General features: G+C 38.7%; 2 protein-coding genes and 1 long non-coding RNA gene across 4 annotated transcripts; 1 reads left to right on the top strand and 2 right to left on the bottom strand.

Annotated features, from left to right (window-relative positions):
- Window positions 1–225: 225 nt before the first annotated feature.
- Window positions 226–665, top strand: LOC110115686 (protein translation factor SUI1 homolog 2-like). Its single transcript, XM_020848994.2, has one exon. It carries the CDS (start codon window positions 332–334, stop codon window positions 647–649), a length of 318 nt encoding a protein of 105 aa, XP_020704653.1. The 5' UTR covers window positions 226–331; the 3' UTR covers window positions 650–665.
- Window positions 666–2,195: 1,530 nt separating this feature from the next.
- Window positions 2,196–4,938, bottom strand: LOC114579716. The gene is made up of 3 exons (XR_003700873.1): window positions 4,716–4,938; window positions 4,401–4,554; window positions 2,196–2,461 (listed from the first exon to the last, which is right to left on the bottom strand). It is a non-coding gene; the product is annotated as an uncharacterized LOC114579716 (long non-coding RNA).
- Window positions 4,939–6,624: 1,686 nt separating this feature from the next.
- On the bottom strand, window positions 6,625–11,686 carry LOC110115679 (probable alpha,alpha-trehalose-phosphate synthase [UDP-forming] 7). Of its 2 annotated transcripts, none has more exons than XM_020848987.2 (5): window positions 11,559–11,686; window positions 11,292–11,456; window positions 9,015–11,037; window positions 7,981–8,254; window positions 6,625–7,462 (listed from the first exon to the last, which is right to left on the bottom strand). In XM_020848987.2, exons 3-5 carry the CDS (start codon window positions 11,012–11,014, stop codon window positions 7,112–7,114), a joined length of 2,625 nt encoding a protein of 874 aa, XP_020704646.1. In that variant the 5' UTR covers window positions 11,015–11,037; window positions 11,292–11,456; window positions 11,559–11,686; the 3' UTR covers window positions 6,625–7,111. The 2 variants fall into 2 exon arrangements, with proteins under 2 accessions (XP_020704646.1, XP_020704647.1); XM_020848988.2 differs by having other exon boundaries at window positions 11,297–11,456.
- Window positions 11,687–11,947: the final 261 nt, after the last annotated feature.

Here is an 11,947-nt window from a genome sequence, read left to right as displayed (position 1 = left end):
GTCTAACTCAAAGGAATCTCCGAACAAAAAGTGATGACGTCGGAAAAACAAATACGCTTTCAATAATATGATAGAATACCATTATGATGCCTAAAATATTATATATGTTGCATGTAAATACCAATGAGAAATTAATCCAATCACTTTAGAGATTCATTTTGAATAATTTGTTTGGAAACAAATATCCTTCTCTTGATTTGATTTACTTCAGTCTATAAGAAAGGCAGGAATTAATTTATCTTCTTGATTTCATCTAGATCTGGTTGCTAATGCTTGTGAGGGAAAACTTTAGTTCTGTTGCTTCCCATCTGTACTCCAAAAAGCAAGGTTCATGTCTGATCTCGACGATCAGATTCCTGCTTCCTTTGATCCTTTTGCTGAGGCTAATGCTGATAATGCTGGTGATGGGTCAAAGGAGTACGTGCAAATTCGTGTTCAGCAGCGTAATGGGAGGAAAAGCCTGACAACTGCTCTGGGGCTGAAGAAAGAGTACAGTAAATCTAAGATCTTAAAAGACCTGAAGAAAGAATTCTGCTGTAATGGTACTGCTGTGGAGGATCCAGAGCTTGGACAGGTCATTCAACTCCAAGGTGATCAGAGGAAGAATGTCTCCACCTTTCTCATTCAGGCTGGTATTGTGAAGAAATAGCAAATCAAGATTCATCGTTTCTCCATTAATTAGAATAACCATTTTGAAAAAATTGGCCTAAATTTATTTTCCATTTATTCTAATACTATTATAATTCAAAGTTATAACCAGCATTATTTAAGACTATGATTAAATACTAGAAAAAAAATAGTTGTATTTATTAAAATGTGTGACTAAATAGGACATATTTAGTTATATCTCTAATCCTATATGCACTAAAAGCATGGAAATAAATTATTTGAGCAAAAAAATTTAACATAATTAGTTATAAAACAGTGATTAAATAACTTTTTTAATTACATTTTAGAAGAAAATATCACTAAAGATAAAAATAATGACGGAAAATCACATTTTACTCGGCAATCAAACAAGTATGATAAATAAATAAATACCATATTTCTGGTAGCATGCATTAGATTTAAACATTTGGATTGCATCCAATATATGATGCACCAACACGTCTCCTTAAAGAGGAGTGTAATGTCCGACACGAAAAGTATCTGACACGCCTCTAACAAGTGTCGGACAAGTCAAAAGCGTGTCCAATAAAAAAAATATTAAATACAACTTGGACACGCGTATCCGACACTCGTGTTTTAAATATTTTATGAATTTTTAAAAATATATTTTTTTTGTATTTAAAATTTGTATTTATTTAAAATATTAAACTAAACTTCTTATTTCTTATCCATAAGACCAAATCAATCGCCCGCATTTAATACCCCTTTCATCGAATATTCTCATTTTCATTTCTCTTCGGCAGGACAAAACTTTGGTTTCACAATATTGTATGATGTCCTCTCAATATTGACGTCTAACGTCATTATAAAATCGACATTTCGAAATCATCTCATCATAAAACTCTGACACTACCTTAACATTGATGCTCGACACTAGCAATGTCTGCATGAAAATCTATAAATAGACCCCCATTCTCTACATGAGGGGCAGCTTGGCTGGAGATTAGGGAGAGCTCTGAAGCTTCAAGAGCTCTAGCACCACCGTCTAGCCGTCGACCGCCTTCGTTGGACCATCGTCCGGCCGCCGACTGCCGTCGGACTTCAGCCCGACCTTCGTCGGACCACCGCCCGACCGCTACCGCACTTTAGCCTGACCTACGTCGGACCACCGCACGGCTGCCGACCGCCGATGGATCACTGCCCAGCCACCGACAGTCGTCGGACTTCAGCCTGACCTTCGTCGGACAACCGCCCGGCCGCCGAACTTCAGCCCGACCTACGTTGGACCACCGCCTGGCTGCCGGCCGACGTCGGACCACTACCGGCAGTCCGACCGTCACCGGATTTCATCCCGAGCTATGTTGGACCACCGCCAGGCTGCCGACCATCGCCGGACCACTGCTCGGCCGCTGCCGAACTTCTGCCAGACCTTCGTCGGGCCACTGCCCATCCGCCGACCATCGTCGAACCACAGCCCGGCCGCCGACCTCTGTTGGACTTCAGCTAGGCCATCGTCGGACCACCGCGTGGCCGCCGTTCACCATCAGACCTTGTCAGCCAAACTTCTGCATAAAAGCCGTCGGATTTTTGTACGACCGTCATCGGTCCTTTGACTAACTCTTCAAATTACTGTAATCTGACCACCTCTAAATCGAGGGACGGGTCAACCCTTGCAATTCAGTCAAGTTTAGTGGAATCTTTTCACATGGGCGAGGCTCCGTGGTTTTTCCCTCTTCGGGTTTTCCAGATAAAAAAGATCGGGTGTCTTGATCTCTCTCTTTCTGCTTGCGTGCTGGATCTTCGTACAATGCTAAGACGCTAAACTTCATTTTTCTCTGTCTCGCGAATATTCCTGGACACAACAACTTAGAAAGTAAGAAAAGAAATAGAGAAATGTAGGTTGAATAATTAAAAAAAAAAAATTATCTCCTTGTTTCATTTCTTTGAAATGAAACACAACTGTATATTCATTAAAGTAAATAAATAAAATAATACATCACAGATAATAACTTTCGTGCAAGCGTTTATCTTATAACTTTATTGATCACAGCTCCAAAAGATAATATTTGGAAGAGTGATGCTTCTCAAGTTCATCAATATTAACGCCAAAATACAAATTCCATATATTTTTATTATTGTACAAAATATTTGCATAAATTACAAAACATAACAAAATAAAGAGCAAATTATAATGAAATTATTGTGTGTGGAGCAAAATTGGTTTGAAGAGCACTGTTCTACCTAGCATTTAGTTATATTTACTTTATGACATATATAAATGATTATTTTTTAATTTTAGTATTTGATTGGGCGTAATAAAAAACTAACATGACCTTTTAAATTTCAAAATCATTAGAATGATTTATTTTGAAGTACAAAATAAATTTAAAAAAGAGGAAATAGATGCATTTTAACATTTTTTTTTTTCCTATCTTCAATAAACCAAACCAGCCCTGAAGATATGGAAAGATGAAGTCAACTTGAGGGAAAGTTTTTTCTAAAGGTAGGTTATGAACTAAGGAGTAATTTTTGTGTCCGGACACCGAACACATCCAGAGACCAATAAAAAAGCTTCACATCACTGGGCGCTCGGTACCGAGCTCGGAACCGCTCGGTATGCTCGGTACCCTGTCCGAACACAATAGTTTTTCGGAACTAAGAGAGTAGTTAACTAAGAAGTTTCACCTCTCAAGTAAAATATAAATTATAGCCTTAATTATGAAAAATTTAGGTTAACTATTTTCTTTTGTTTTTTCAACCCTGTAGAGGAAGGCTCATATCTTGCATTATGAATTGCATTAGTTTGTATATGAGTTTGATGCCACAACTTACATGAATTGGTTTATATCTTCATTTGTTGCATTATAACATATTCGAGTCTTTAATGTTTATTAAAGACGACATTTAAGATTTTATGAGCGGATTTATATTATTCAAGGTTTACATGAGAAAATTTGAATACCTAAGAGGAAATTGTGAATGAGCTCCAAAGAGGTTTCCCAATAGACCCTTAAGATGTGTTTTTGAGAGCTTTAATTGTGATAATCGTAACATCCCGACATTACTTATTCTTTAATATTGGTTTTCAAAGTGACGGTGAGTTGACTCATAAAATTTGAACAAAATTTGAGGATTAAATCATGACTATAGCTCCACTAATTAATAGACATTTGACTCTATTTCCTAGTTATCAAATCTCCCATCCACTGCGAAGAACAACTAAGTTGATAGCGCACCATCGCTCAATATTCAACATTCTTGTCGATCAACATCTTATGCCTATTAATTAGTGGCATTTGATACTTATCACCTAACATCTGAATCTAATTTTCTCGGTTGTTTGGTCTCTCCTTTTATTAAAAAAAATGATTAAATTGATCTCGTGTCACTTGACTTTTAGTTCAGTGTAAGTATCTGATCATCAAGAATAATCAAGTCGTTGGCCTATCATCACCTTACTTAAATTATTCCTCATTCAAATTATATATAAAAAAAATAGTTAGCATTTTTAACAAATGGTTCTATGTGATGGTTTAAATCCAACACCCTCATCTCATTTAATTGCCCATTCTCACCTTATTTTTAAATCTTAAAAGCTAATAATACAAAAAAATTAGCTACTAAACATCATCCCTTAATATAATACACCTAATATAAAAATTTTATGAGCTTCTAAACCGAGTCGAAGTAATGTGATTATCCATATATTTTATTTACTTCTCATTGTCAATCTAATTCATGAAAATCAACGAATTAAATCATCGATAGCATCGAATAGATATATTAGATACCTGTAATTGCGAATATAGATAACTGAGATTGTGAACAAAGAAAATCAACCTTCCAAAATCCAAATCGATTGTCATCGATCTCCCCCAATCTTTAAGATCAATCTTTAGTGGTTTTTCTTTATAGCAAGCTGCGGGTAACTTCTATTAATATCCACTGGCAGAAGAAGATGCACTAATATAAGAGAGGAACAAGAAATTATTCATAAACAAAGAGGCATCTACGGATTGAAGGACCTAAGGGAGGAAGAAAAGAAGACCATGGTAGCTGCATGATGCGATGAAGAGATGTAAGTAACACAGGAATCGGCAAGATACCTGGCGACGGCATCGATTCCGCCAAAATCGATGAATCGGAGGGGGTTGTGGCCGATATGCCATAGTCATATCGAGCAACTTAGAGGTTTTGCGTAAGAGATCAGAGTAGTTGTCGATAAAGAGGAACTCGAATCCACCGCCATGGAAGAAGACGACGACGGGGAAATTCCTTCGATCGATGGCATCAAAGGAGGGTAGGATGTGAAGGTTTGCACCTGGAAGAGTGTCCCTAAGGTTTTTTTAAACACTTTAGTATTCCTTTTTATATTTAAAATAAATAATTTAATATTATTTTTAAAATACAAATGATCCCGCTTATCATCCTCATGTTCTAGAATTTTCTGCTCTTTTCTTAATGCTTAGATGGTTAATTTGAGATTCAAAAATACCCCTCTCAAGACAAATTAAATTCAAGGGATTTTTACAAACATAACATCGAAAATTATTGTAATTACATACCTAATACCTAAATTACACTCTTTACTTTTCTAACACCTTCATAATATTTAACTCATATAAAATACTGCTCCATTAACTTCTCTAAAAATATCATCCGATACTTTCACATGCCCTTTGTGATATTTCACCACAGGCTGGTCGGCATGAATTTAAGGATTTTCACAAGAGTTGACGGAGTAATATTTTTAATGAGTGAAATAATATTTACAAAATAGAAAAATAAAAAAAGTATAATTTATTTTAGACATGTAATTATAATATTTTTAAATATTATTTATATAAAAACCCCTAAATTCAAATGTTATCACTGTATCTTCAATCAGCCTTTAATATTATAATTTTTTCACTTAAATATGTAATTTATCACTTAAAATTTTTTCATAATTCAAAATTATAAATATCAATTACAAATATTAATAGGGCTTGTTGCTAAAAGATGATGGGGAAACTCAGTAAGATGCCGCAGTTGAACCGGCCCTTCTGATCCTGTTTTTAATACCTGGATACTATTAAAATAAACAATTTATAAATCATTTAAAAAAAAATTATGGCACCGTCAGTAAAGAACATATACATAGCGACAGAGGACACTTTTGATATAAGAATGAAAGCTGGCAATATAACAACATCGTACTACTTGTGGGGCGAATTCTTCATCCTCCAGCTGTAATTATATATATAAAACATATTTATTCATTTTAGAATGAAATTTCCAAAATCTCTTCGTCTTCCCAGCAAGCCATTGGTCTATTCTGGTAGACTGGATCAAACTTTGAGAAACATTAAATTCCTCAAAAACGTTTTTCTCGTAGCATCACCCTCCTAAAATTGACGACTCAAAACTTCAAAGCTGAATGCAGAAAATGGACAGTTTTATCACATGGGTTTGTGCACTCCAATCTTTTTTTTTTTCCGGGTATGTCACCCCCGAAAGGACACTTGGCATCATCGGCTGACCTAGAAGAGACACACACCTTAAAAACCTTCAAGCCCGCAGTTGATTGAGTCCCACTCAAGATGTGATGCCGCTTGAGGGGAATAGAACACTTGTTGAGGAGAGAGATTATTCTATACGGACATCAGACACAACTTTTCGTCTAGAGACGAAACAAGTGCAGCCACATCATCCAGTACCGAGGAGGGTAACGTGAAGCATTTTCATTGCTCTGAATGGCGTTCGACGTCCGCACAGAATAATTCATCCTTGTTGAGGGGTTTCCCAACCGTACTCGCCCAGAGTATCCAATCTCATCACACATTGCATGCATTACAACACACAGAACAATAGCTACTTGTGATTTTGTTTCTAATTCCAAGCAAAAATTAGGTAAAAATGCGACAAAATAACAACAAAGACTTCCCTTTCCTTTCACTATCTTTCCATATTGTTCACAAAACAGAAAATAAAAGAGAAGGTAATGTCTGTCAAAGATCTAGAAAAGAGCAAAAATCAACAAAAAAAATAAATTATGGAATATAATTCCTACAAAAAAGGACAAACTCGCGGTTTATATTAATTATGGGCAACAAAATAAAAAATAAATCAGAAGATGCCACAACCATTTGTCAATAAATCAGGCTTCCAACCATCATTGCACAAGTTGAATAGCGAAATCATTTCAATAGAGGCGTTCTACCTACCAGAAATACTCCTAATTTGGCAGTGAAAAGGAAAAAAAAAACAGAAATCTGCTTCTTCTGTAGTAGCGTCATTTCCTATTCACAGACTAAAAGAATCATCCATCTGTCAAGATAATTAAAAACTGCTAGCAATCAGAAAGCGAACCTGTTTGGGCTTCAAATGTTCCGTCGATATGTAACAAGTTCCATCAAGAGCCAAGTATATATATTTGTATATATATAATATTTATATCTATATCATCTTCTTTCCTGAACTCCATATTCATCAGCAAAATTGAGTTTTGTAAGCAAATACTTCATGTGGAGGATTGTGCAGATTTGAATTCAGTTGGGAGGGAAGAAGACTCTGGTTTAGAATCAAATGAAGGTGGCGGTGGTTCGGTGGCATCTGCAAGAGCTCCGAGCATGTTCGTTACGCCGACAGTGTCATCGAGATAGTACCTTGCTTTGCTCGGTTTCTGGCCAACGGTGCAAGCAAATACCAATGTGTTGGGTGCCACCAGATCCTTTGATAGAGAATTACTTATGCATTCAAACATGTCCTCGTCGGACCTATCATCACCAATGCATAGCACAAAATCTGCCTGCTTATGTTTTCCAACCATTGAGGATAAGATCTTCTCCACAACGATACCTTTACTGACACCCTAAAATGCCAACAAGAAGAGATTACATGTTGATTAGACACCGAATAGATTGGACATTGTTGTATAAGGCTTTGTTTGGGGGTAAAGTATTAGGTCCAAACACCGGAGAGAGAATCATCCGTATTTCTCTGTCTACAGTAAAAGCGCAGTCAAAGCGCTGTTATCTACAGTAAAAGTGCAGTCAAAGCGCTGTTACTGTAGCAGCTGCGCTTTAACTGAGCTTTTACTGTAGACAGAGAAAAATCCGAATGATTCTCTCTATTAGGTGTCCGAACCTAATAATTTCTATTATTTGGGACGGCTTTCTTACTGCTTCTTAAAGAATCTTTTAGAAGTATTAAAAAAGCCATCCCAAACGAATGGGAGGATTTTCTTTCTGCTTCTTAAAGTAGTTTTTTAGTATAAAAATTAAATTTTTTTTGTATTAAAAAACTGCTTTATAAAGCAGTAAAAAAGTTGCCCCAAACGAAGCCTAAATGTTGATGAGTAGAGAAATGTTCTTTGAGGAGATACAAGACCTGAGGTTTGACTTCAACAATGAACTGGCCGCTCTTGACTAACACAGGTTCATTAGCGAGAACGCTCTCCAGATGGTCAAGCAACTCCTTTGCTTGAGCAGATCCAAAGTCTGGGTCTGCATCCTGATGGTGCCACACCAAAGCACTATCTTTCTTCTCAATTGAGGACCCATCAGTTGATTCTGTATACAATTTCATTACAGGCTCAGCCATTTGCATCCATTCAAAATCAGCACTCTGGCCACTGGTTTCCCATTCCTCATCCTGACTCCATCTGCAAAGAAATTAAGATAGGCTTGAAGCTATCAAAAATGAAATATGAATAAAACCTAAAACATCATAACTTATTAATCAAACGATCTGCTCAAAGCATGGAGAAATTTTTTTACTAAATTTCACGTTACACATGTTGATGTTACCATGAAGCAGCAGAAACGCTAACATATAGTTTAATAAAATGATAATCCATGTCTAGTAAAAATGGTAGAAACAATTTTTCTACGTTCAGAAATTAATAAATAAGGGATGCTCCATTGAACGCTGATAAAAAAAATATTAACTAAATAGCAAACTTAATCATTCCGATAGAATTCTCAACTGTAAAATGCAGTTTTACAGTTATCTTGCTAGGTTCAATGTTATCTTGCTAGAAAATCATGGTAATATACTAGCTAAGGCTTCGTTTGGGATGGCTTTCTTACTGGTTCTCAAAGCAACTTTTTAGCATAAAAATTAAAAATTTTCTACTAGAAAACTGCTTTAAGAAGCAGTATGAAAGCCGTCCCAAACGAAGCCTAAGTCTATTCATTCTTCTAATTTCTCCATTACTTCTAGATATCAAAACTTTTATAATCTAGCTAGCGCTTAATCTGGAATAACCATTCTGGACAAGTAATACTTTACCAAGATTACCTCAAGATAAGAGATGACAGATATTTTTTAGATAGATCTATTGCATGATTAAAATCTAAAAAATGTGGATCTAACGGGTATATAAAGATTGATCTACAACTCTGATGCAATTTGCAAATTACCTCAAGTAATAACCATGCTCTGCAGCAATTCCAAGGTTTTTGCAAGGAGAGAACCACTTCCCCAAGCTGTCCTTACCCCTGCCACTAACTATAAAGACTACATTCTTTTTATCACCACAAAGTGTGTTAAGAATAGAGATAACTTCTGCACTTGGTGTCTTGTTAATGGCTGCCTGTGGAATAACCGTGCCATCATAATCCAACAAAATGGCTCGGCTCTTAGACCTCTGATAGGCTGAAACAATACCATCAATGTTGAGCTTCCGGAAATTCGGATCGAGTGCAACAACTCTGAAACCAAATCCCAAACCAATTCCCCAGCATCTCTTCTTGAAGTGGTCCTTGCATGTCCTCTCTAAGTCGAGCATAAATGACTTAGACCAGTAAGCAGCATCATGAGAACTGACATAACTGTAGTGCTTTTCATGGCGAACTTGCTTCTCTACATCATTCATTGATATTGCTTCGTTCATAGCCTCTGCCGTCGACTCTGTGTTCCAAGGATTAATTCGAATTGCCCCGCTAAGCGAAGGAGAGCATCCGATGAATTCAGAAACCACAAGCATGCTCTTCTTTGGACCATCTGAAACAGAACCAGAATCCGATCCAGAAGCAATTCCCTGCCTACTGACAATGTATTCATAAGGTGTAAGGTTCATTCCATCCCTCACTGCAGTGACTACAACACAATCTGCGATCGTATAGTAGGCAATTCTCTCCTCGATTGATACTGGCCGATCAATGAAGACAATAGGTTTGTAATCAGCATTCCCAAATTGTTGATTGATCCTCCTGCAGCTCTGCTGAATCTCCAACTGGATCTCTTCAAGATCCCTTCCCCTTCCCCTTGCAGGATTGACAATCTGCACGAGGACAGCATTGCCCTGCCACTTGGTGTGTATCTTCAGCATTTGTTCAAAGGCCAAGAGCTTGAGATTTATACCTTTGAATATGTCCATGTCATCGACACCTAGGAGGACCATCTTTCCAGCGAACTGCTGTTGGAGTTGCGAGATGCGCCAGTCCTTATCCGGTAAGGCGAGGGCTGATTGCAGCTGCCCCATGTGAATACCCACCGGCATGATCTTGATTCCCACAGTACGACCAAAGTACTCGAGTCCTATATAGCCGCGCTTGGACTGATACTCAATGCCTAGCATCCGGCTGCAGCAGGAGAGGAAGTGGCGGGCATAATCGAAGGTGTGGAAGCCAACCAGGTCGCAGTTGAGAAGGGCTTTCAGGATCTCCTCACGCACCGGGAGGGTGCGATAGATCTCCGAAGAAGGGAATGGGCTGTGTAGGAAGAATCCCATCCGGAGGCGATTGAAGCGGCGGCGGAGGAAAGTGGGGAGGGCCATAAGATGGTAGTCATGAATCCACACATAATCATCTTCGGGGTTGATAACCTCGATAACCTTCTGGGAGAAGACCCTGTTGGCGAGGACATAGGCCTCCCAAAGAGATCGGTCGAAACGGCCACCGTGGTCCGCGGAGAAAGGTAGCATGTAGTGGAACAGCGGCCATAGCTGCTGCTTGCAGAATCCGTGGTAAAAGCGATCCAAGAGGTCGGGCTCGAGGAAAGCCGGGACGCATTTGAACCGCTCGAGAAGAGTTTGGGATATCTCGTCCTGCTCGTGTCCTTCAACTTCGACGCGAAGGGAGCCGACGTAGATGACATCCATATCTTCGGGCAAACCGTCCTTGAGTTGCAGGAGGAGGGAGGTCTCATCCCATGAGAAGCTCCAACCCCGGCCGTCAGGTCGGCGCTTGGCCCGTAAAGGGAGCTGGTTAGCGACGATGATGATTCGGTCCTGCGCAAGCGAGGATGGCACTTCGGAGGTCACACTATTCGCCCGCTCCTCTTCTTCTAGCTCCGCAAGAGTCCCCGGCACCGTCATCACCCGCGGTAAGCGTTTTCCCGTCCCCAACCCTCCACCAGCAAATGCCGGAAAGTTCCCCGCCTCCAGATCTAAAAGGTTCGTGTACGATCTCGACATCATCTTGCCCAATCGAACAGGATCCGCTGCACCAAACAAATCAATCAATTAACCACAAATCGCAAGCAAATCCCTCCTCCCTTCCCCCTACCCCCTATTTAATCTCCTCCCCCTCCTCACGCCTTACATGAACAAGAAATCGCATCTGATTTCTTTCCATTCTTGCCAAAATACCAAAAAACAGAAGCCAAATTCCACCCGAAACACAAATATATTTCAATAAAAACAGAAAATAAAATCAAAACAAACACGGCAACGAATCTCATACAGAAAAAACAACCTTGCCTTAATCAAACACCGACCAAAATATTCCTGATTACTAAGAAATCCTCTCTCTCTCTGCTCCCTCCTTGCAGCTTCTCTCTAACGATTCTCTCTTTATTCCACCTCTCTTCTTCCCAATTCCTGTTCCGAGAGCGGCGGTTTCGCTTCACTTACCCTCTTCCTGCGTTCATTCAATTAATATTAAAAACAAAGATTTAATTACAAGTTGGCCAAAAAATAAAAAATAAATAAAATAAAAATAAGAGTTCGAGGTGGTTCTCACTTCTCTCTCTCTCCCTCCCTCCGCGACTTGGAGCATTAAATGAGGAGCGAGAAGAGAGGATAAGATTAAAATTTTCTATCTTTGCAATTCAAATTTATTTATATTTATATATAAATAAAAAGAGGAAAGCGACTGCGGTATAGGGGGGTTTGCAAGGCTGGCAATTTGTTGATGAAGCTTTACGCGGACCGATAAAGTAGACCCAGAAATCGACCTCACCGCGCTCGTGTGTTGAATGGGACACCGCGTTCTTTGGCAGCTGGGGGTTCGCCAGCACACACTTGATATTCTGTCCGTTACGAATAAAATACTAAAGAATCTCCTAATCCATGCGCTGAAATGTCATTACAACCCACATAAATAAAGATAATTTCATAAACGACATCCCT

This window comes from Dendrobium catenatum, unplaced genomic scaffold (genome assembly GCF_001605985.2).
Source record: "Dendrobium catenatum unplaced genomic scaffold, ASM160598v2 fragScaff_scaffold_621, whole genome shotgun sequence".
NCBI classification, from domain to species: Eukaryota; Viridiplantae; Streptophyta; class Magnoliopsida; order Asparagales; family Orchidaceae; genus Dendrobium; species Dendrobium catenatum.
Note: the sequence above shows the minus strand (reverse complement) of the source record. Positions and strands in the feature narration are given on the sequence as shown.

Excerpts from the sequence above, each read along its gene's own strand:
- LOC110115679 (XM_020848987.2), bottom strand. The coding sequence starts at position 11,014 with ATGATGTCGAGATCGTACACGAACCTTTTAGATCTGGAGGCGGGGAAC. Across the intron at positions 8,255-9,014 it reads GAGCATGGTTATTACTTGAG|ATGGAGTCAGGATGAGGAAT; the intron begins GTAATTTGCAAA and ends ATTTCTTTGCAG. Across the intron at positions 7,463-7,980 it reads TTGTTGAAGTCAAACCTCAG|GGTGTCAGTAAAGGTATCGT; the intron begins GTCTTGTATCTC and ends TTGGCATTTTAG.
- LOC110115686 (XM_020848994.2), top strand. The coding sequence starts at position 332 with ATGTCTGATCTCGACGATCAGATTCCTGCTTCCTTTGATCCTTTTGCT.